Source organism: Rosa rugosa, chromosome 1 (assembly GCF_958449725.1).
Source record: "Rosa rugosa chromosome 1, drRosRugo1.1, whole genome shotgun sequence".
NCBI lineage: Eukaryota > Viridiplantae > Streptophyta > Magnoliopsida > Rosales > Rosaceae > Rosa > Rosa rugosa.
Window position 1 is genome coordinate 13,731,865 of NC_084820.1, and position 22,464 is coordinate 13,754,328.

General features: G+C 37.5%; 3 protein-coding genes and 1 long non-coding RNA gene across 5 annotated transcripts; all 4 read right to left on the reverse strand.

Moving 5' to 3' along the window:
• Positions 1 to 1,861: 1,861 nt before the first annotated feature.
• Positions 1,862 to 4,862, reverse strand: LOC133727307 (cold-regulated 413 plasma membrane protein 2-like). 2 transcript variants are annotated; one of them, XM_062154900.1, is made up of 5 exons: positions 4,230 to 4,862; positions 3,337 to 3,444; positions 3,162 to 3,232; positions 2,310 to 2,507; positions 1,862 to 2,168 (listed from the first exon to the last, which is right to left on the reverse strand). In XM_062154900.1, exons 1-5 carry the CDS (start codon positions 4,406 to 4,408, stop codon positions 2,050 to 2,052), a joined length of 675 nt encoding a protein of 224 aa, XP_062010884.1. In that variant the 5' UTR covers positions 4,409 to 4,862; the 3' UTR covers positions 1,862 to 2,049. The 2 variants fall into 2 exon arrangements, with proteins under 2 accessions (XP_062010884.1, XP_062010885.1); XM_062154901.1 differs by having other exon boundaries at positions 2,091 to 2,507; positions 4,230 to 4,853.
• A 4,198-nt stretch (positions 4,863 to 9,060) lies between these two features.
• Positions 9,061 to 11,902, reverse strand: LOC133719436 (BTB/POZ domain-containing protein At5g66560). The gene is made up of 4 exons (XM_062145843.1): positions 11,510 to 11,902; positions 11,329 to 11,398; positions 9,936 to 11,234; positions 9,061 to 9,859 (listed from the first exon to the last, which is right to left on the reverse strand). Exons 1-4 carry the CDS (start codon positions 11,557 to 11,559, stop codon positions 9,275 to 9,277), a joined length of 2,004 nt encoding a protein of 667 aa, XP_062001827.1. The 5' UTR covers positions 11,560 to 11,902; the 3' UTR covers positions 9,061 to 9,274.
• Positions 11,903 to 13,816: 1,914 nt separating this feature from the next.
• On the reverse strand, positions 13,817 to 15,054 carry LOC133719468 (uncharacterized). The gene is made up of 2 exons (XR_009851188.1): positions 14,697 to 15,054; positions 13,817 to 14,138 (listed from the first exon to the last, which is right to left on the reverse strand). It is a non-coding gene; the product is annotated as an uncharacterized LOC133719468 (long non-coding RNA).
• A 2,659-nt stretch (positions 15,055 to 17,713) lies between these two features.
• On the reverse strand, positions 17,714 to 21,200 carry LOC133719452 (NASP-related protein sim3). Its single transcript, XM_062145844.1, has 6 exons — positions 20,815 to 21,200; positions 20,044 to 20,303; positions 19,049 to 19,252; positions 18,838 to 18,928; positions 18,374 to 18,644; positions 17,714 to 18,288 (listed from the first exon to the last, which is right to left on the reverse strand). Exons 1-6 carry the CDS (start codon positions 21,105 to 21,107, stop codon positions 17,956 to 17,958), a joined length of 1,452 nt encoding a protein of 483 aa, XP_062001828.1. The 5' UTR covers positions 21,108 to 21,200; the 3' UTR covers positions 17,714 to 17,955.
• Between the last annotated feature and the right edge of the window lie 1,264 nt (positions 21,201 to 22,464).

The window sequence follows — 22,464 nt, forward strand, 5'->3', positions numbered from 1 at the left end:
TCACGATAATATTTTTAATAACTATTGGCATCTTTCAAAACGGTATTGTCCCATGAACCATAAAGCTAGCTAGTTATAGCAAATTACTTATAAATATCTTTGTAAGACTTATATTATCAATTAAGCCACTATATATTTTTATCACTTAGTGTCAATGAATGACAGCAATTTTTCTGATAGTAACTTTTTGGTTATTTGACAATAGTTTTTTTATTCGTTTGCAATAGCTTTTTTGTTCGTTAATTGGCATTAACTTTTCAATGATGACAATAGTTGTTTGACACAGTAGTAATTTTGTAAATATTGAAAATTAAAAATCCGGTGTAAATATTGATATTTCTTATATTTTGGTGGCTTTACGAGAGTAAAAAAAATTAGGTGGCCTAGAAAATAATAAAACTGACCTTATATATATATATATATATATATATATATATATATATATATATATATATATATTTATATTGAAAAAAAAAACGTCTTAGCCCACCCACCTTTACATATGTCAGTGAGAATTGAACCCATGATCAATATTAGATTTATAATTTACCAACAAGTCACAGGTCACAACAAGTTAGTAAAAGTGACCTTATATGGGGTCCTTTTGATATTAAAAATTTATTGCTCTAAAAAATTAATTGGTAACAAATCATTTATCGCTTTACAAGTATAGTATGATCACCTATAGTTGATCCAAATAGGGGCACAAAATCTATCAAAGAAAGAAATAGAGTGAGCAAAATCTAAATAGCTAATAATGATTACCTTCATGGCTTCACATAATCTAAAACCAAATCTCCGCTGGTGACTTGCCACAAATTAAAAAGAAAACTCTTTGCAATTAGCAACTAATTAATATTATTGGATTATTTGCATAGATGTATGTCACACTCACCGTCTCTCAGTGATCGCTTGTTATATAAACCACCCCCCTCCCCCCATATATCATCACCAAGAAAGTTCTCTGCTAGCTATCTCACACCCACAACAATGGCGATCGGTACGTCAATCAAAGTGCAGTTGGCTGTCTATTGCATCGTCTTCATAGCCATCTTGGCTCTTACTGAATGTAAGCATTTCCATGTTTAATTTCTCTTTTGTAACCTAACTCTCAAACTTCTTCATTCTTCTTCAGCTTGCTTTATAGTATATGTACTTATTTAACCTTGTAGAAACTAGACCCCTAACTTTAAAAAAAAAAAAAAAAGCCTTTCTAACGACTATGATTTCAAATAAAATTGTGGACTATAGCACATGATTTTTGGATAACATCACTTGTTCTAAATTGCAAATCGATTGAGAATTTGATTTTATGTTTTCTTTTTCAATACGACACATATAGGCAACGAAAGCAATAATGATGGAGATACCAGCACCATCAGCAAGGAGATGCACGTTGGTAAACTATCGAGAGACGATCATCCACCTCATAAGAGCATAAAAAAAATACATGTTTGCGCCCACCAGAATAGTCTTTATTGTTGTACTCTCCAGGGCAAGGAAGCTTGCTATAATACTGAAAAACAGTGTACTGATAATTGCACTCCATAGCTAGCTAGCCAATCAGAAACAATATAGATCAAGAGATCGAAATAAAATAAATGAATGTTGTTTGTTCATCTGAGTCATATAAAGGTAGATATGATGTCTCTGTTGCATATTTCTACTCTGTATGGTTGATTTTATTTAGGAAATCACCTTCCAACCAAACAAAATTGAACGAGACACCTTCCTGTTCAACTCTGGTGACAATGCATAGATTATACATGACATCCATGTCACACGGGAAGAAAAATTAATTTCTAAGTGTCAGGAGTTTTATGATCCTTCTTCTCATAATAACCAGACTAGGGCATACATCCTCATTCTCATAATAATCATAACCATTGATGGAAAAACAAATTTCTAGCCACAAGGTTGAGATTAAAATTAGTGAAGGCAATTTCCTTGATCAATTGCAGAGAATGTGTTTCATAAATGTAATGTCCGGAGGAGTTTCCTTTGATCATCCCCTTTATGAGAGATTTTTCTATGACTGTCCAAAATATTTTACTTGGAGTGCTCATGAGGATATAAATGAAGAGCCTCAGTCACAAACAAGGTTCCATTCCATATTCCAGTCTTCGCATGTTCAAATTTCGGGGCAGAAGCAGAAACCGAATTTTGAACTACAAATAAAATCGTCACAGATAATGAAATCCAATGTCTTACAAAGAGAAACAATTGATAGCAGAAACTGTTTGCTACGAATGCTTAAATGAAGTGGATGACCAATGCCCATACAGGGTAGACCAAGAGAAGGATAATACCGAGAGTGTTTGATATTCCATGGCTTTGTGTGAATGAATTTCTGAATCCACCAGATGACCGGATGTGCTCTTGCAGCAGGTAACATCCAATGAGGAGACATATCAGGACGCCAACCCAGCTCTCCTTCAAGGTTTCTGCGAAGAAGCTTGGAGCCACAGCCAGAAGAAGGATCAGAGAACCCGGCATCTCCAGCCAATCTGCAATGAGTTATCACATTGTCAGATTGGATCATGGGAAAAAAGGCATTCAGACTTTTCCTTATTTTGTAAGGAATACTGCATGTGTTTTTACAGTTAGCGGGACTAGTTAATCTTGAATGACTGTCATAGAAGCATTTAATCACTTTAGCTTGTAAGGTTGCATGTACTTCATATGTTACATCTATTAATATATAATGAACCATTTTTCACTCGCATTCTCACAGTTTAATTTTTCACTAAGAATGGTAAAGCAATTACTTTTTCAATATCTACAACAAAGATGTAAAGCGACAGTATACGTTTTGATATCTGATCTCAAATGCAGGGAAGAGTAGTGGCTGCAGTGTCATATATATGGCTGAAGTCAAACTGGTGCAGCAAGTATGGAAATCTTGCCCACTGAAAATAGAATCTTGCTACATATAGTGTGTAAGTTGAGATATATTATTCAAACAAACAGATATAATGCCTACACAGACAGCACAAACATGCAGACAAATTTCAAGCAGGTTCAATTGGCATGCAATGGAGAAATTTCTGGCGGTTAAACAATAAATACTTGTGAGTTCACAATCAGCAGAGAAAACCAAAAACATGAGTACATAGAACAGTAAAATGTAATCAACATTGTACAATGACTCGAGCCTATACCTGGGAAATGTCTTGGGAAGAAAAGCCTTAATACAACAGCAACAAAAGCAATCCAGCTTCCAACCTCTCCTCTGAATTATATTGAGGCAAAAGTTGTGAATAGATGAGACTATTGACAATAAAAGAAGGTTGTAAAGTCAACAAGAAAATGTACCAATCAGAGTGTATGAATTACCTCAGTAAGTGGAACAGCCCCCAAGGAAGACTAAAGAAAATATAAGGAACTAAGAGTGAAGTCAGCATATTTGTTCTCCAGTTTGTTCGATCCAATACCAACAAATATCTGCATTGAAGTATTCTAAGACTGAAATTTATTTTTATGAAAGGACATCTCAGACAGAATTCAGCAACTAATTGCTAAGAACAAAATCCCTAGCCTCCATAATGTAGTTTGAACGAAGGGCTTGTAGAAGGAAAAATAAAATATATTCTGAAATCTGAAATACTTCTTCAAATTTCTTTCATTCATATCCAAGCAAAATCTGATAAAGTGAACATGTACAAAAACCGACATCATAATGGACAAAGTGTGTTGTTTGTCTAAACAATCGAACCCCTACTCGGCTAGACCTTATATATTCGAACTTATTTCATACAAGTAGAGTGGTAGTCATTCACTATCTACTGAGCTGCAGCTCACCAAGAAGATTAGATAGGTAAATTATAAAGCAATTTTTTCTTGTATATGTGCCTTTGTGCACTATCCATGTTATAAAATGCTCTTCACAAATTCGTAAGGGATCTTACAGTAATATAGAGACGCATAAATCTGCAAGAAAAAGAAATTGAAAGTATATGTTCTTTAATCAAAGAATAGTACATCCATTAGATGAAGACCAAAAAGAATCACTTCATTGACTTTTCCCTTCTAAACAATTAGAAAATCTGCCAAGGTCAACATCAGTTGCATACCAAATCTTATCATTGAATACTATTTACAACCAAGACTGTCACTTTCCCCATTTTCTACATCCCTAAATGGCTAAATCTGATCAAACACGTAACAAAATAAGAGCTAGTGACAGCAGAAACAGCGTAATTTTGAGAGTGGGAAAGCTAGGCACTCACATGGCAGCAAAGGAGGCAAGCCATTTGAGAAAAGTAGTCCCAAAACCAAGACCACCGAGCCTAGTAACATCCCTAACGAGTCTCTTGGCCGCAATCTTAAGCTCATTGATATCAGAGTTCATCAACTGGGTGGCCGCAACTGGGTCAGTCTTCATAGCCAAATAGTCCACCCTCCCCATAACTACTCCTTGTGATCTCAGAAATGCTGTCAAATCTGCAATGCAATTCAGAAAAAGTTGTGAACACCAAATCACCAATAAGCCTTTGTTTCTGGGTTTATGATGTTTAGATCTCTGTTGGGTGAGTTTGAGGGTCCCCTTGTTATGAGCTCAGTCTCTGTCAGAGAAGGGAATGAATGTAAAGTACTGGTGGCGAAGCTTCGGATCCCAAACCCTGTTTCCTAGGATTCCAGGCTTTGACTGTTCTGCCACTTGGACGCACCGGTTAGTGAACACGTAGCGGACGGAGATTAGTCCTGCTCAGCCCTCCCGATTGCAACTCATGCAACGTGTTGATAGCTTAGCCGCTTTCTTTTCTCGGTTCAACATTGGGGTCGAACCCGGTGCCCTTGAGTTTGTATTTCTGACGACTGTTGTTTTTCTTTTGCCAAATTTTAGTACCAACACGAAGATGGATTAACTCAAAGTTTTTTCTTATTAGGAAAGAAAATTCCCTATAATTATTACAAAAATGAAAATGATTGTGAGTTCACTATAATTAAAGAGTAGTGCTAGAGACACCAAAATATTATATAGAAAATTATAATTCCAAATGATGTGGCATTGCCACCTCATTCATATTTATTTCCAACATGTAATTATGTCAATTAATTTTCATTTATATAGTTTCAATTATATATGTAATTATTTAATATTATATTAAATGAGAAAAATAATGTTTCCCTGCAATCCCAAAAATTGATCTTCAAATGCCAAGGATATTCTCATATACCACATGTCATCATCATCCTCATCTCATGCTCCGCCAAAATTTGGAACCCAAGAGACGAAAAAACATCTAGGATTTGAATAAATAAAAGGTCTTGCGTATGAAAATCTAAAATAAAGGAAAAATGCTAGGGATCACAAATTTTTATACCAAAAAGTACATACCAAATGAAGTAGAATCTGACATAGAATTATTTTTGACTCATTCATTTCCACTATGTTTTTACATCAAATTAAATAAAACTATTAATTACAAAAAATAAAAATAAAAACGCCTCCCTCTCACCATTGCTCCAAGATGCCGACTTTCTCAATCCTTGTGCAAAGACTCCATTGCTGCATTATGAAGAATCAATAGCCTAAGGTTCTTTTCTTTTTCTTATTCCCTTAAGCATAAACTTTTATCCTCCCTCTCATCCACTTTCACCTTCCTTGCTCTTTCTCTATCTCTTCTCTTCTTTCACCTTTTCATGGCTTCCCAGATAATAGTCAATTAAAGAAAAAAAGATAGAACACTGAGATGATGTGAGGCTTACTAATCCAAATAGTCCTTAATCATCCAAATATAAGAATACCTGTTTAGAAAAGCTAAACAATAGGGAAAAAGGTTGGCTGATCTGATGTAGGAGAACGATGGCATTTTCCTCCTTAAGATGAGTTTTAGGGCTTCCATGTTTCCTCTTTTTTATTTTCTTTTTTTTTAAGAAGATTTTTTTTTTTGGGAGAAAAATTTAGTTGCACTAGAACAAATTAATTTAGTTTAAATATATATTGGAAATTACTAGTTAATGATGTGGCATGCAAAGCTAATGATATGGCATATGCCACATCATTTGGTATTCTAATTTGTATAAAATTTTGGTGTCTCTAGCATCACTCAAAATAAAGAAGATGATTATGAATATAGCAACCACAAGGCATAAATTGGCTTTGTAAATCATAATCACAAGGGATTATGATGAAAAACTGTGAGTTAGCTCTTAAATCTTAATAAAAGATTAAGAAAGATACAAATCAATACAGAAGTTAATTTAGGCAACTTGTTTTGAATCCACTGGATTGGTTCAAGAAATTAAAAGAGAGAACAACAAATTTACTTCTTCTTCTTCTTCTTTTTTATTTTTTATTTTTTAACAATAGAAACAAAGAATTTACTGGTTGTGGATAGCATGGCTGTGATATATGGAGGATGAGTTTTGCATTTTTTAGGGTTTATCAAGACATGAGTTTGCGTGCTTGTTGGATTGATTAACTTCACCGCATTTTTCTTCTTCCGTTTTTTAATATCTTAGAGATAAATAAACTAATTTATATATATATATATATATATAAAGACAGCTAAAATATTTTGAGGTACATTAGGGCAGATGTGGTCAATGCCATGTCATTTGGGATGGTTTTTTTTGTATAGAATTTTGAGATCCAAAGCTCTTCCCTTTCCATAATTAAAGAAGATGAACTACTCATATCCTTATATAAAACCAACGTTTATAGTGACTATGAGCTAATGATGTCCAACATTTAACCACAATAATCATTCTTACATCTAGGATATTGATAGAAAACCAATCCCAAAAAAATTACTATACATCCTCAAGGCCAACCTCAAAAAGAGCTTCACCTAGCTCCTTCAGCACTGTATTCCAAAACCACCAAATTACGTGCAGGGACAGTACCCCATTACATTGAAAATAAGAAAATACCGAGATTGAAGAAGATAATCTTCGGGAATGATTGAAAATTCTTTTATGCACTGACGGTGCAAGTGAGCCAACACTTATAAGATGATCTCAATCCTTAATATTTATAATCAACCGTTTTTTAATAACTAAAAAGTGTATTTGGTATAATCTAGCCGTCCATTCATGTCCGTGCGTTTGCACGTTGGTGCTCTGAATCCTCTCCGAGAATGACACCCTACAATGGCACAACACTGACACCAAAATATCCAAATCCTAGCTCAATTGAGTATGGACTTATTCGACCTAACCTAAAACAGTAAAACCTAACTGAAAACGAAAACCTAAGACCTGAAAAACCAAAATGGCAAGTCACCTCGATTTTTACAATACCATATATCATATATACATCTACATCATATATTACTTTTGACTCTGTAACATTTGTTTGAAATTGCTTCTCTAACCATATTTTTCAAGTGTTTTCACTTTAACATTTCAATTAAAAATCCTCTCTTTTTTGAAGACAAAGCAAAAGCTTTTATAGATAGAAAGCTCAAGCAGTGAGCGTTTTACAGTCATGGAGTAGAACATCAATGATGCTTTCAGGTGGTTGGTGTAACCACACAGAAGCCTGAACATCTTCAAAACCTATTGCAGCTAAGCGGTGACCAACCGCATTACAATTAAAAATCCTCTCTTTTATAATACTTTTATCTTTATTTATTATGCTTGTTTGGCCTCGGAAAAGCCAAAAAAATTCCTTATGCTCTGCACGTGTTATTGAGATAAATAAAAGTTGATGGTGAAGATAAATAAATGTAAATGATCTAAACTAAATTTGTTTTTGTTTTATATTTTATGATAGTATTTTTGGATGATATCCTTGTCAGTTTACATTATAGTCAAAATTTAAATTATAATATTAAACAAACATAAACTTCATCAAATAATATAAAAATTATAAATCATCACAATACTTAAAAATAACAAGTCTATCTAAAATAATTATAGTTGTCCACGACGATTACTCATTTATGAAATATGATCATTTGATGTATTTCTTATTTGAGAAGCTTCGGGTGGTGTCAACTGTTCTGTTGCTTTTCTCTTATAATACTCTCTAAAAAGGCTTTCATATTCCAAATTTTCAATTACGAAAATTTCAACTTGCTGTTCGGAGAGACAAAATCTGAGAGAGACAAAAGACAAAATTATGAGAGGAAACGACTTAAGAGAATGAGCAAGAGACTAAAAAAATGCCATACAAGTCTAAATATATATAGCCATACGCCCATACATAGGAGAAAACAATCATTAATTAGGAAAATATATTAAAATATTAAAAGAACATGGGACCGTTTTATGTCCAAATTGAGACAATTTTAATTAGTTAAATATATTAAAATATTGGAGATTGTGGGATACTAGGAGTAGGACTGTAGGAGAACCGTCCAAGTTGATCATGATAATAATTAAAAGCAAACGTTTTTTTTTCTTTGTCAGAAGGGTCAATTATTGGATTAAAATATGATATATACATGTCACTATCACATATTTCGACCAACCATAGCTCAGTTTGGAAAATTGAGAAGGGTTAATTGACCCTTCTCGCCCTACTGTAGCTACGTCCCTGATTATAGATAGTGTTCATAATTTGTTGAAATTTGCGACACCAAAGAAATTCTGATTTTAATATGGTGAAGCCTAACATTATATCCCTTCATTTTTATATTCTCTTCTTTACAAATAAATAAAAATATGGCTTCTTACTTCTTGGCTAAACTCTGAACTCTACAACCAAGTACTCCAATGTGTGCTCAATAGCGTATCTTAGATTGATGATCACTTGGGTTTAAAACAGCTTATGTTTTGAGTTTGTTGCTAAATTGGACCATCTTGTTAGGTTAGGCTTTGAGCCACAAGTTCACGTTTGACACTCGTAAGGCCGTTATTACCATTCAAGGTCTAGAGCTCCTAAGTCGCAAATGAGCTCCTAGATGATAGACTAACGACACTCAACTTTCCCATGTTCCTAGAAGAAGTAGGGAACGTTTGCTTGACATAATTGAACTATCCCCAACCTAATCCACTATCATTATGACTAACGACTTGTCCAGCCATTATGTATATTCTGGGGGCTTCCAAAAGTCACACCAACTCCTTAGAACTTTCAATCCAAAAAGCAAAAGCTAAAGCAGAGAATGCATGAAAAGGTTACATTTGCACTATTACCATATAACGCTTTTGCTTTGATGCTTTCACCCCAATAATAACATATCATATTTTCTCATGTGTTCGGTGTTCCTCAAAAGATGTGTTTCGAATCCGCGACCTCAATCAACGAAATCATTACAGCGAAAGCGTCAATACAGACATAAAAAATTTACGGGGCCCTCAATCTGATGTGGCATATGCCTTATTGTTGATGCTGGTGGCGCCGCCCTTTCCGCCCGTCCACGACCGTCGGCTCGTGCGAATCGCACACTTGGGTCTTGAACTTGCACCCGAACCGCCGGGTCAACGAGCCTTTCCATCCGGCCCGTCCATCGGGTTGACCCGGTTTGTTGTCGATCTTTTCGATCACCTTCTTCATGTTGGAACACTCCCGCTCAAGCTGGTGCACCCGCGTCCTCATGCTATCCATATCCAACCGCAGCACCTGATTCTCCCTCACAGCCGACCTCCACGTGCCGCCGACTCCTTCCTCCGCGTGTACCTCCACAGCACCGCCTTCCTCCTCCTCGTCCTCCTCCTCAGTCTCCGCCTCTCTTCGCAACACCGAGGGCCGACTGGAGTCCGGCGGCGCAGTCTCCCCGGCGATAAGGGTACCGGCGATCGCGTGACGGAGCTGAAGCTGCTCGAAGAACAAGACTTGCACGACGGCGCGTAGCGGCAACCGCTCGTTCTGCGCGGCGTGCGTGCACGCCTCGAGTGTGAGCTTCTGGGAGTCTAGTATCCCGCAGATCTTCTCCCGCTCCGGTTCCGATATCCATGGATGAGCCTAAACGAACACGAATCATATAAACCTTAATTTTCGAAACCATATCGGAAAAATTTAAACTACTTTCGAAACCTACCTTTAGATAAACATCAACTGCTCTGTAAAGCCCGTCGTCGAACAGCCTCGCCTGCTCCGGCAGGGCCATGGCAAAGTTGTAGAATCTATCCGGCTTCAAATTCGCATCCGATGCGATCTCGGAGAGATACTCGTCGGTTAATTTCCCGACAAGCATCAGCGCCGGCGATCTAGCACCTTCTATATCACGGTCTTCATCTTCATCTTCACCTTCAATTCCATCTCTGTTTCTGTTTCTCTGATCCAACCCATCTAAGAAATACCCCAGAATCCTCTCCACGCAGTCGACGTCGTATAGGGTCTCATTCAGATACGAATAGCTCGGTATGAGCAGATCGTCTAAGCTCGCTTGCTCGAGCTGCGACCCAATCTTCTTCTCCAATGCGGCTTTACATCCCTGCGAGGCGTTCAGTATATTCGCCGTTCTCAACAACCCAAACAGAAATCTTGTATTGGTTGGAGGTCTTGGTGTTTTCTCCAATGGAAGGTTTGAGATTATGGTCTCCAATAGTTCTCTCTGTTGGTTTTCCAAAGCTAAAGAGGAGCTAGAAGTGGTGGAGGAAGAAGAGGACTTTCGAGTCGATCTTGAGATTCCGGGAATGTATTTCTTGGCGTAGTACATCAAACAGGTCTCCACCATTTCCAGACTGAGATTTCCGTCTTTCATTGCCATAATCAATCGCTTGAAGAAAGGGAGGCTTAAGAGGACCAAGTCTTCGAGCCAAGAATCTGGATGGTTTGCTCTAGACATCCCTTTTCTTCTTCCACCTGTGTCAATCCCATTCCATAGAATCTGGTGTTTGGATGAACTTGGGTTCGGCGCGACTTCATTGACCGGCCAGCCGAACAGGCTCGGATCGGCGTTGGTGGCTCTGTTAGCGATGGAGTCGATGCACCTCTGCGTAATGCCCAAGGTCTCTGCGAGTGGCATGACGCGCTCGCAGGATTTGAGAGCTTTGATGGACTCTTTGAAGCTCTTGAACACGGCTTGAGAGAGGAACCTTTCTGTTTTTGAGATGAGGTTGTCTTCGGAGTACTCTTCTGTCATGTCTAGATACTCTCCGGCGCAGCGGAGAGGTCCCACATTGGTCGAGTTGAGGTCGATTTTGACGCCGTAGCAGAATTTGGCGGCGATTTCGAAGGTCTCGGAGCCGCCCGGGAAGTCTGAGAGGAGTATTTGACACTGCACTTCTTCAATTTCGTCCGGCTCTTCTTCTAGCTCTTGTTGGGGATGTGATGGGTTGGCCTCTTGCTCTGTGATTAGGTTGTGAAGCTTTCGACTTTTGGACATGAGAGGAAACTGAGCAATCATAAAGTAGAAACTGTTAGTTGAATTTGGTGGTGGAGGAAAAAAGTGTGTGATGTGTTTGATAAAAGTTTATTGGTTGACTGACCTTGTGAAGATGAAAGGTCATGTCTTCAACTTCCACCACAATGTCGCTTGGTAACCCAGTTGTGCAGAACCTGCAAGAACAAATTTTGAAAGAGGAATTTGGTTAATTGGTGCATGGTTTTGAATTGGGTATGCAGCAAAAAATGAAAAGGTAAGAGTCTTGAATGAGATTGAAGTCTCACCATGCTTGGCCTTTGGAGCTTGGTTTCTCAGCTGCTTCTGTTATCTCCATCACTAACTGTCTATCAGTATCCCCAAGAAAAACCCAATCTTTATCAGAGAATTAGAAACCCAGATCCATGAAAACAGCTAAGCTGAAAGAGACAACGGGATTTGACTTCACTTCAGTAACAGAAAGAAAGGAATGAAGGCAAAAGGGAGGGATTGGAATCAAAGGCTATCAGAGAAGACAAACGGAGCTGGAACAAATTTCTGAAAAGGGGGATCCAATATGAGCACTAACATTTTTCCTTTTCTCTTTGAATGAAACCCATCATAAGAAAAAGAAGAAGAATCTCACTCTCAGACTCTCTCCCACCCACTCTGCCCTGAAGGGCTACCTTTCTCTCTCACCATCTCCAATTTAAGATAGAAAAATGGGACTCAGAAAAGGTACGTTGTCTTTGAGGCACTTTCATCTTTTAAATATGTTTAATTTTCTTTTTAAATGTGTATCATTTCTTTTTCCATCTGCAATAAATAAAAAACCACCATCACCTATTTAGGCTTTTGCTTTGCATAATTTGATTACAACTAGACAACTAGAACCGGGTTTCATTGCTTTTGGTCCAATATTTTTATTGAATTTGATCATTTCGTAATCTGGGTTGGGTCTCATTTCTTTGAATTCTATATAGTTTCATTTCTTTTTGGAAGGAAGAAACAATGTGTGATGTGTCCACCAAATCCCATCCGGACCATTTTAGATATCATCTACCAACTTCATTATTTAGTAATACCCTAATCCATGGCAAAATTTGGCATTGGCAAAATGACACCATTAATATCTTAATGAAGAGTACTGTTGGGGTTGTGATTTTTTAACTGTTGGAACAAAAATCCACAAGGACTGAAAGAGAAGTTCTTTGGTGGGTTGGGGCCATCAGATATTCGCAACTGCCCACAAGAGTTAATACAAGGCTCTATAGTTATCCTCCTATATCGGCCGGCTTTCATCTGATGGTTTGGATTTCTTAGTTCATACTTGGAGCTTGTGACAGCATGTACATTTGCACAACAATTTTTCATTTTCTAGTCAAACAAAATACGTTCATGTCATCTTTTGTATCACTTTTTTAAGTCTATCTTTTATATCCTCTCACGATATGTTAGGAAGATGAGTAGTAATATTATTTTTGCAAGTGTTCTATATTTGAGAGATATAAACCGCAAGCAGTTACTAATCAAACAATTCACATATCTAGATTCCAATATTCCGGAACTCTTTTAACTTTCGATCTGCATCACACTTGGATAAGATTGTTCTACAGATATTTTGAAATTCAGGTCTGAAAGCAAAAGATGTGGAGCTCTCCTTGCATTTATATCAGTTTATCTACTCTCAGAACCATTACTTGCTTGCATTTATGCAGGCATTAATGGCAGGACAATTAAAAGCAGGGTTCCATTATTTCTTTCATGCAAACAGTGGGAAACTGAGAGGTGTTCAAATTTCAAAAATGGTGGGAAGTATAAATGGTTTCACAAATGGTTGGAGATATATATATGGATCATTATTATCAAATTACTAGTACTGTTTTTAATGAAAAACCAATTATTCAACTCAAATCATGTGCTGCTAAATTATTTGAGATTATGAAAAACCAATTATTAAACTTATATCATGTCCTAAATTATTTGATATTATGAGAATATGAGGGAGGGAAATGATGTAGGTCACAGTAGAAACAGGAAGACAGACAAACCCCCCACTTGGATGTCACTGAATCTTCTGATATAATAGTAATTGCTTTCCTTTTGAATGATTTTGAGTGAAAGAGAAATCATAGAAATGGTGGACTAACTGTTATAAGCCCCATCCTTTCTTTATAAAAAGGATATTCACATGGTTTGGTGACTAATCATTAAGACAAAATGCACAAGAGAAGAATAGAGTGTGGCATATATTGAGCACCCTTCTGAAGAAAGACAACGAAATGCCAAACACAAGGGAACCAAAAAATTTCAGGAACAAACCAGAACACAGAAAATTGGCTAGGAAAAGGCTATGTGGGTCTCAGTGTTTATTTGATCATATTCATCTTGTCCTGTCTAAAATTCCAGATTTCTTATCTCAATCTCTCTCTCACACCCATACTTCTCAATGGTAATAAACAATTACAAGTGGTTTTAAAAGAACGGGAAGCACAAAAACCATGACAAACCATCCAACAATGACACCAAAACCCATGATTCTAGCCAAAACGGTAAATTGAAGCATTAATTCTGAAGACCACCGTGCACAAGATTAGAGGAATATACAATTAGCATTAATCATAATTCTATTATTATTATTATTGATTGAACCAGCAGTACAGTAAAAAAAGGGCAGGTTTGAGTTGGTCAAACGTGTCTTGACCAACATTACCTGCACTGACATTGTTTATTGACTTATTCACTCATATCATGCATAGTTGGAGACAACATGTAAAACAGAACCCAGATGAAAACGATAGTATTCATCTAGGGTTTTAGGACTTTTAGCGACTACCATTGAATAAACTCTATCTCCCCCTCTTCATTTTTGTGCTAGGGCCACCTTGAATATCACTACTGCTGCCTAGCGTAGGAGAATATTGATAGACTACTTTCCTGCACAGACCAATATCACAAGGATCAATCAATTGGCTCAAGGGATAGTATGAAACAAAGTTGCTTAAGCTAATATGATTATGCTTGCTTAAAGTGCCCAAAGAATACTGTTTACAAAGGTTAGTGATGCAAGCATTACGAGAGTGAACAATTGGTCTGAAATTATGGCGGAGTCAGAAATATGTAATTATAGAAGTGTGAAAAACAAATATGTAAAATTAGATATAATTAGACAATAAACGTGACTCAAATTTCTCTCAGTTTATAAAATAGTTTATTGAGACATTTCATTGAACACGTTAATGTATATTCAATAAAAAATAAAAAATAATGCGAGATCATTACGGTTAGAGTTGCATATTCACTCAGGAGTAATGAAATAAGAAAAGAAGGATATCGCTATCGATCAACCTCATTACGGCTTCCTCACAGCTACCCATAATTTCATCGAATCCGAGCTCTAATACCATACTAGACAACTACTAAACCTAGAAACAACCAATCAACAATATCATCAAGCACATAATCTAGATTTTGTTCCTACCCATCTAGGGTTACCTGAGGCAGAGGCTACTGCTTGTGTTTCAGTAGGTGATTCTTCTTTGGGTATAACAACCCCAGGCCATGAACGGCACATGCAGTGCTTTCCCTTATCAATGCTGCCGTAGAGAGTTTTCAAGTGCTCTCCACACCCTCCCCACGAGTACTTCCCGCATTGTTTGCACTCCACCCTGAAACACATTTTTGGTTCTTTGTTTTTTGGTCGATCGAGCTCAAGATTTGTGTGGATCAATTTTGATGCTTTGCTTCCACTTCTTATCCAATCATTACTAATATAAAGCCGTCAACCACTTGGATATCATCGACTCGTTTTGTCTTGATGGAGCAACTAATGGGGTGTGACACTACCTCGGTGTTGAAGCTATCGCTTATGCTCTTTGCATAGTAATTCATGATCCATCTGTCTCTTATCCATTAGTAATATTCTTTTCAAGATTGTTTTGGGTTTCTTTGGAACACTTTCTCAAATTTTACGAGACACCCAGAGTTAGGATGTTTGTGTACGTGTCATGGGACACATGGCTTCACTAATACTATTTTCGGATTTTTGTGGAGAATTTCATGTTTTATATGTGAAAATAACGAGGAGAACCTTGTTCAATATTCAGTCCTAATATATATATATATATATATATATATATATATATATATATATATACAGATCCTATCCAGAGTGAGGCCTCGCTCTGAAATTAAAGTGCGAGGTTGGAGTTTAGGGTCACTTTTCGGTCGCATATCCACATCTCGACCGTTCAGTTTTTAGGTACTAATGTATAGATCATCTCTGCAAAATTTCAGCTAAATTGATAGTCGTTAAGGCATTGATAACTACCTTAAAGCTAGTACGGTTCAGGTTTGACAAATTCAGTTCGTCCATTGATTTAAGCGGGTTAGATACCTTAAAGATCATCAATTTGGCTGAAATTTTGCAGAGATGATCTATATATTAGTACCTAAAAACTGAACGGTCGAGATGTAGATATGCGACCGTATATATATATATATATATATATATATATGCAGAGCCGTTCCAAAGAGGACTTCCGCACTTTCACTAAAGTGCGGACGTTGACGCTGCAGCTCGGCTCGGGGCGCGATGGAGCGGCGGGGCTTGCCGGACGGAGGCCAGGGGTCGAACGGACCGGTCTGCAGTCCGTGGAGTCGCTGGCGACGTGGTTGCAGCGCTACCCAGAAACCTGCAACCTCGACCTCCTCCGACCTCGATCGCTGCCCAGAAGCTGTCTGGGATGCCTCCGGCCTCCGTCCGACCCGATTCGCATCGCCGTCGCGGCCTGAAACGCTGCATAAGATCGACGTCCGCACTTTAGCGAAAGTGCGGACGTCCGCTTTGGAACGGGCTTGTATATATATATATATATATATATATATATATATATATATATATATATATATATATATATATATATATGTCAATTAATTTATCGACCTCATATGTTGACGACATATCTGGAGGTGAAGAAAAATATTTGTCATTTCGGCTTCTTTTTAAGGATTTATCCTACATCACTTTTGAGGTAATAGTAGAATGAAGATGATGATAATGAAAGATGCCCGGAAGAGAGTTATTCTTTGGAAGAATCATCATTTCAAGATGACTTCATATATGATTACTTGGTTAGTTATGACTTGTGATCTTTGAACGCAAGCTCATAAATGAGGTTTTAGTTTTTGAAAATTTGCACACTTGAACAATGAATTTTGTAAAAATCAATTTTTCAGTCATTTTCCTATTGCACGTAATTGGTGATGCAATACCTTTATATCGTTTAGAACGACAAGAAAAACAAACCTAAACAGCAAAATTGATGAAAGAAGAACAACAATATTCAAAACAAAACGGAATCATAAATCGTTATCAGAAATACTAGGAATCAAAATTTGCGGCCAATAATCACTTATTGTGTTTCACTACTTCAATATCCCAATCTATTGTGAAATGGACTGGGGAACCACTAAGATGGTAAGAATATCACTCAGTTCCACTTTCAGATGCTCAGCTGCTATTGTGTTCATAAGCAATGTCAACCATAACAATAATAATATTCTCGTTTCAGCGGCTTTGGCTGTAAATGTGTCCATATTACTCGAGGAAAAATCACTCCAAGACATTTGAACAAGTTGAAAAATACACAGAGGGACTTCTGAGATGAACTGTTCATATTAACTAAACAAAATTGACAATACCAACAAACTCATTGACAGGGCCGGTACATTTGTCTTACAGGTTAGCCTGATTTGGTCCAGTCCAAAAGTAAGCATATCAATGATTTTGTCCAGCAAACATCGACGTGATATTATATGATATGTCCTAGATCTGTCCAATTGCATACTCGAAAAGTCATCTCCACCTGAATAAGGTGCAAACAGTGAAGGGACATTTTACCCAATTCTAATTTTTTTTTTTGATTACAAGGATACCCGAAGGCAAAGGACAAGAAACCTAAAACACAATTAATCTTAGCTTAGACAAGCCCAAAAGGTCAGCTTCCAGAAGATGCACGACATCAATAGGAGGGGAGCTAAAGAATCTGCAGCCAGGTTCATAACCATGCCCAATATTCGCTAACAAATCAGCCACTGAATTACACTCTCTGTAAACACCCAATTCAAATTTGATGCTGCTTAAATATTGTCTCTATATCTTATTCTTAATTTGTTTTTCAAATTATAAAATTTTAACACAGATTAGCCATTGTCAATTGTCCGCCATGGCCGCCGGGATACTGTGCTCTCTATGGCCAACTGAGAAATTAGCCGTGGTGGTCGGTGCCTGACATGTGATAGAGGGGTAACCAAAAGTTTTAGAGTACAGGGAAACAGAAGCATTTATCTGCACTCCGAACAATATTTATTGGATTGTGATCAACAAGAAACAAAATAAACAAAGAAAAGAAAAGAAAAAAAAATTCATCACTAACCAAGTTCTAAAACTTCACAGATTTTAATGGCAGGCGTAAAATATGCTTAACCAACGAACTTCAAAAAGCAGAAGGTAAAATGTAAATCTACCTTTCATTTCATAGAACAGAAAATGACCACGGCATGGACAATATCCAACTAGACTGAACAGCGAGGCATCCATGATCTCAATTTTTAAGTAGCAAGATTTATCAAAATACAAGTCTCTACTAGTTTGCTTAAACTCTTATCTACTAGGAATCACTCCAAACAGAATACTAAAATCTAGAATCAGCAGCATAGTCCTTAGTCCTAGAATTACGAGAATTCAATGCCTTCATGATTCTTTGCCCTCACCGTTACCCTCTGATGAATCCACAGCAGGTTTCTTCCCTGGGTTTGATTCTGCCGTGCCTGAGTTTGTCAACGTTCGCTTAACTCCTCTTCCTACCACGCCAAGATGTGTGACTCCAGAAGATCCATTTGTATGAGCAGTGGAAATGGTTGGGGAATCAAAACCTCCATTGTTGTTAGCAGTGCCCATCTGTGAAGAACCCACCGCTGCTGAAGATGCACTCTTCTCACCAGCTTTTGCCTTGGCAGACATCATTCCCAGAAGTTCACCAAGAATGGATCTTGGGTTCGAGACCAGTTGTTGCAAATCTTCAAGCTACAGAGTAAAAGAATATACAATTCAGAAGAAAAGAAATTAACAAAACACAGTTGTCAATATCAACATGTCATGTCAAAATTACCTTCTTTTCCAGATCGCCACAAAGCTCAGTTAGAGTTTCAATCTCTGTCTGCTTATCTGTCACGGCATTATTAGACTTAACTACATCTGAGGACTGCTGGACACCTTGATCTTCAGAAGCAGCCGATGATGCTGTTGATTCTGAGAAACTCTTGGATTCAATCATGAGCCTCTGCACACGAGACTTACAAACTGAAATAGCCTTCTGGCAGTATGGAATCGCTTCATCAGGCTTAGACCCAATCTCCAGACACAAACATATTCGAAAATTTCTGAATTATCCAGTTAAGGTTTGAGTTCTGACTTGGTGGAAATGCGGGGAAAGAAATATATAAATAAATAAAAAAAAAGGAAAAAAAGGAAAGAACCTTTTATCATTAATTATCCAAATACCAGATGACCAACTAAATAATTGCTTTTTAAAGGGGATTTTGGCAAAGCCAACTTCAATATAGAATAGGATACAGTTCAGCTATATGTCGACTGTCAGGCTCAACCAACCGCTCCAAACAGGACAGTGCATTCTGGTAATCACTGAGAGAAGTTTCAAAGTCCTCTACATGCAGCAACAAGTTAAGCCGAATAAGATACTTTCAGAATAAATAGAAGTTCAAGAATCTCTTACTCTAAGGAAAAAATAAAAATTCAATTCAATTACATCAGGTACATAGCTTACCTCTTTCCAATGCCACTTCTGCCAAAGCTGATAGCACCTCCACCTTCTCCATTGTGTCACCAGAGTTATGCTTTTCAATGATTGCTCTTGCAACATCAAGCATTTTCCACGCCAAATCAAGGTCAGTCTCATCCTCATCACCTTCAGCAAGGTCCTCAACATCACTACCTTCATTATCTTCTTCCTGGTCTTTTTCGCTAGAAACTGCCTCAAAAGGAAGTGACAAACAGTTATGCAAACAAATAAAACAATTATAACTGTTGTTACTTAAAACATTTGGTCTTTGAATGAAATCGTTCTCCATGTCTTAACTGAGTTTTGTAATAAGAAAAAAGAAAAAAATCATCTTACACTACCAAGTCCCTTATATTCCTCCAAGTCCAACATTTTTACAGGTAACTATCCTTATCCTAAACTTCTGTTTCTGTATGTGTATGAGAGGCTATGTATCTGAGTATCTTGCACTTGGAAAAAAAAACTACTGTGCTTAGTCTAAACTTCTGTTTCTGTATCTGTATGAGAGAGAGCTCGGTATTTGAGTATCTTGCACTTGGAAAAAGCCTATCAAATAAATACCTAAACCCACACCAGCTGAAAATCCAAAATAGTAATCATATGACTACATAGACCCATAAGCATGACAAATGAAAAAAAAAACAGTTGTTCATGTGCAGATCACATCTAATAAAAGGGATATGGTATAATGTAGGCATTACACTTAACATATGCTCCTTAACACTATGCATTATTTAATTGATTTTTCCAATAGAATTGAGGTGGCATACTGGAGCAGAATGTATGCAAGCAGCTATAGTGACATCAGGGATACTGTCTCAACAATGTCAAAAGTTGTTGACAAGACTATTATTCATACTATCTAAGTAAATCAAATGCACATAATATGCAACAAGAATGATAAAAGGCAAGAGCTTTGCTCATGATCGACTGATATAGAAGAAAATTCATGAAAAACATGTTCATCACAAGTGACATACCACCATCATCCAGTGCTCCTTCCTGATGGATTAAATTTGCATCCTGTTCAGCATTACTTGAAACAGAAGCTGTGGAAGATTCACCATTTACAACATTCTTAGCAGATCCAGCATTAACAGATTCTTGTTGAGATTCACCCTCTTTCTTGGGTACAGCACCCAATGGATCAGCCTCCTCCTGAGCTTTATAAAGCAATGCACATCCATACTTATAGTATGTCTTAACACACCGTGGATCAAGTTCACCGAAATGTGCAACCCTGTGTTTATCAACACACCTTTAACGGTAAGCACTTCGGAGAAACAGAATCGTATACAGAACCATATAGGTCATCACATAACATATCAAAGAGTTAAAATGACAATAGAAACGATGGAAAACACATAATAATAAAGCAAAGCCAGACCAGCTACATGTAAATGTCACAAATAACTACAACAAGATATGAAAGAAAGAAAATTGGTACTCTACAAATGCACGAAATGCCAACTCAAGTGTCATCACTAGCATAATATCGATTCCGAACAAGCGCAACTGACAATTCCACCACATTTCCTCAATTAACACGAGAACTTTTTTTTTATCAAAGGCACATTTCATACTTGCAAAGCCCAATTTCCCAATTTCACTGATACTCGTACTCCATCAACCTAATTTCTATGCTAAATCGTACACGCCCTCACACCAGAAACCAAAATTGACATCCAAAAGTGCTCAATTTGCTAAGAAATGAAAGGGAAGCCGGAAAAAAAAAAGTGATAAACCCTAACCTGATTTCGAGAGAGCGGCTGAAGCACTCGGAGGCCTCGCCGAAATCAGAGTCCTTCATGGCCTTGGCGCCTTTCTCCATGAGCTCGTCGGCGAACTCGAGCGTCTTCTCGCGGTCACCGTCGGAAGAAGTGACGGCAGAAGCTTCGGACTTGTCATTGTTGTTGTTGTTGTTGCAGGTGGACTCGGTGCCTCCCTCCTCGGTTGCTATCGCTATGGTGGCCTCGTTGGACTTCGCCGCCGCATTTGGCTGGGCTAGGGTTTCGTTCACTGACGCTGACGCTTCCTCCGCCATGGTTCGTCAAAAGCACAAAATCAAAAACCCTTCTTTTCTGGCGCAAAAATGGACACAGAAAAACCCCCAATTTTTTATAGAGAGGGAAAATGGAGCCCCGCTCTTCGAAACGTATCGTTCTGTTTCGTTTCGGACGCGCCGTAAGGGTATAGTCGTCATTTACTAATTTAAAGAGGACAAAAATTAAAATGACACTGGTCTTTCCTCTTCTTTTTTTTTCCTTCTAAAAGAAAAAATTTCAATATTAAATAAACAATTGGTTGTTGATTGAATGTATCAACAAGAAAATTAGCATCTTTTGGTGTGTCATGAATTCATGATTTTGTTTCATGATATTGTTAATCTTTGCTTCAAAGTTCAGCCAAATATCTTTCAAGTATAAAGAGGGAGGCAAATTTTCTTGCCGATTCAATTGCAAATTTAAAACATTTTACAACAATTTCCAGCTCGAATCGGTCTCTAGCTTTGTTTGCTTCAAATGTTTTTTGTTATGATCTCTTACATCTAGGTTGTGTTAAAGGAGACTATTTGGGCCTACCATGGGCCTAGTGGGCCTATCATGAGCTTAGTGGTTATTAGGCCTGGGGTTTTACTCTCGGTCCATTAGGGTTTTTTTTATGTTAAATGTTTTAGTTATTGTAATTTTTACTTGTTAGTTGTTGAGTTAATAACGTGTCTGCTCTGGATAGACAGCGAGTTCCTTGTTTTGTCAAATGGTCGTAGCCGCCTAGTGGCAGGATGAAACTAAGTGTCACCGGATGTATATTCTGGTGGCAATATAGTGGGAAAGCTGTGCTATTTGTAATGATGCTTCTTCGAAAAAGAGTTATCTTTCCGGTATGCATGTCACCTCAATTATAAAGCGAATGGAGTAGTCAGTAGAGCACTCTTCGCTAGTTAGTGTTTGTTAGAATATATTATCTTAGTTGAGATTCTTGTTATTATTTCAGGAAGTTCTCATGATGCTTATTGTAATCTGGGGTATAGAAATCATGTCCCCCCCCAATGTATTCTGAGGTTTCATTAATCAAGGCTTGAAGGCAGCAGCACTGACCCTTATTAAAAAAAAGGGTTAAATACTGTTTACTCCCTGAACTTTCAGGGAAAAATCAGTTCAGTCCCTCTGCTTTTAATTTCACACGTTTACTCCCTCATCTCTCAATTTCTGACCAATAGGTCCATTCCGTCGAATTTGTCTGTTAAGTGGCCCACGTGGCAGGAAATGAGACGCCAACTCAGCGCTATGTTGTCCAGGTGGAGTGTGAAATGTCCAATATGACCCTGGATTAGATTGCCCTAATTCAGTACCCGAAACCAATTCAGACCTAGACCAATTCCCCCCCTAAAAACCCTAATA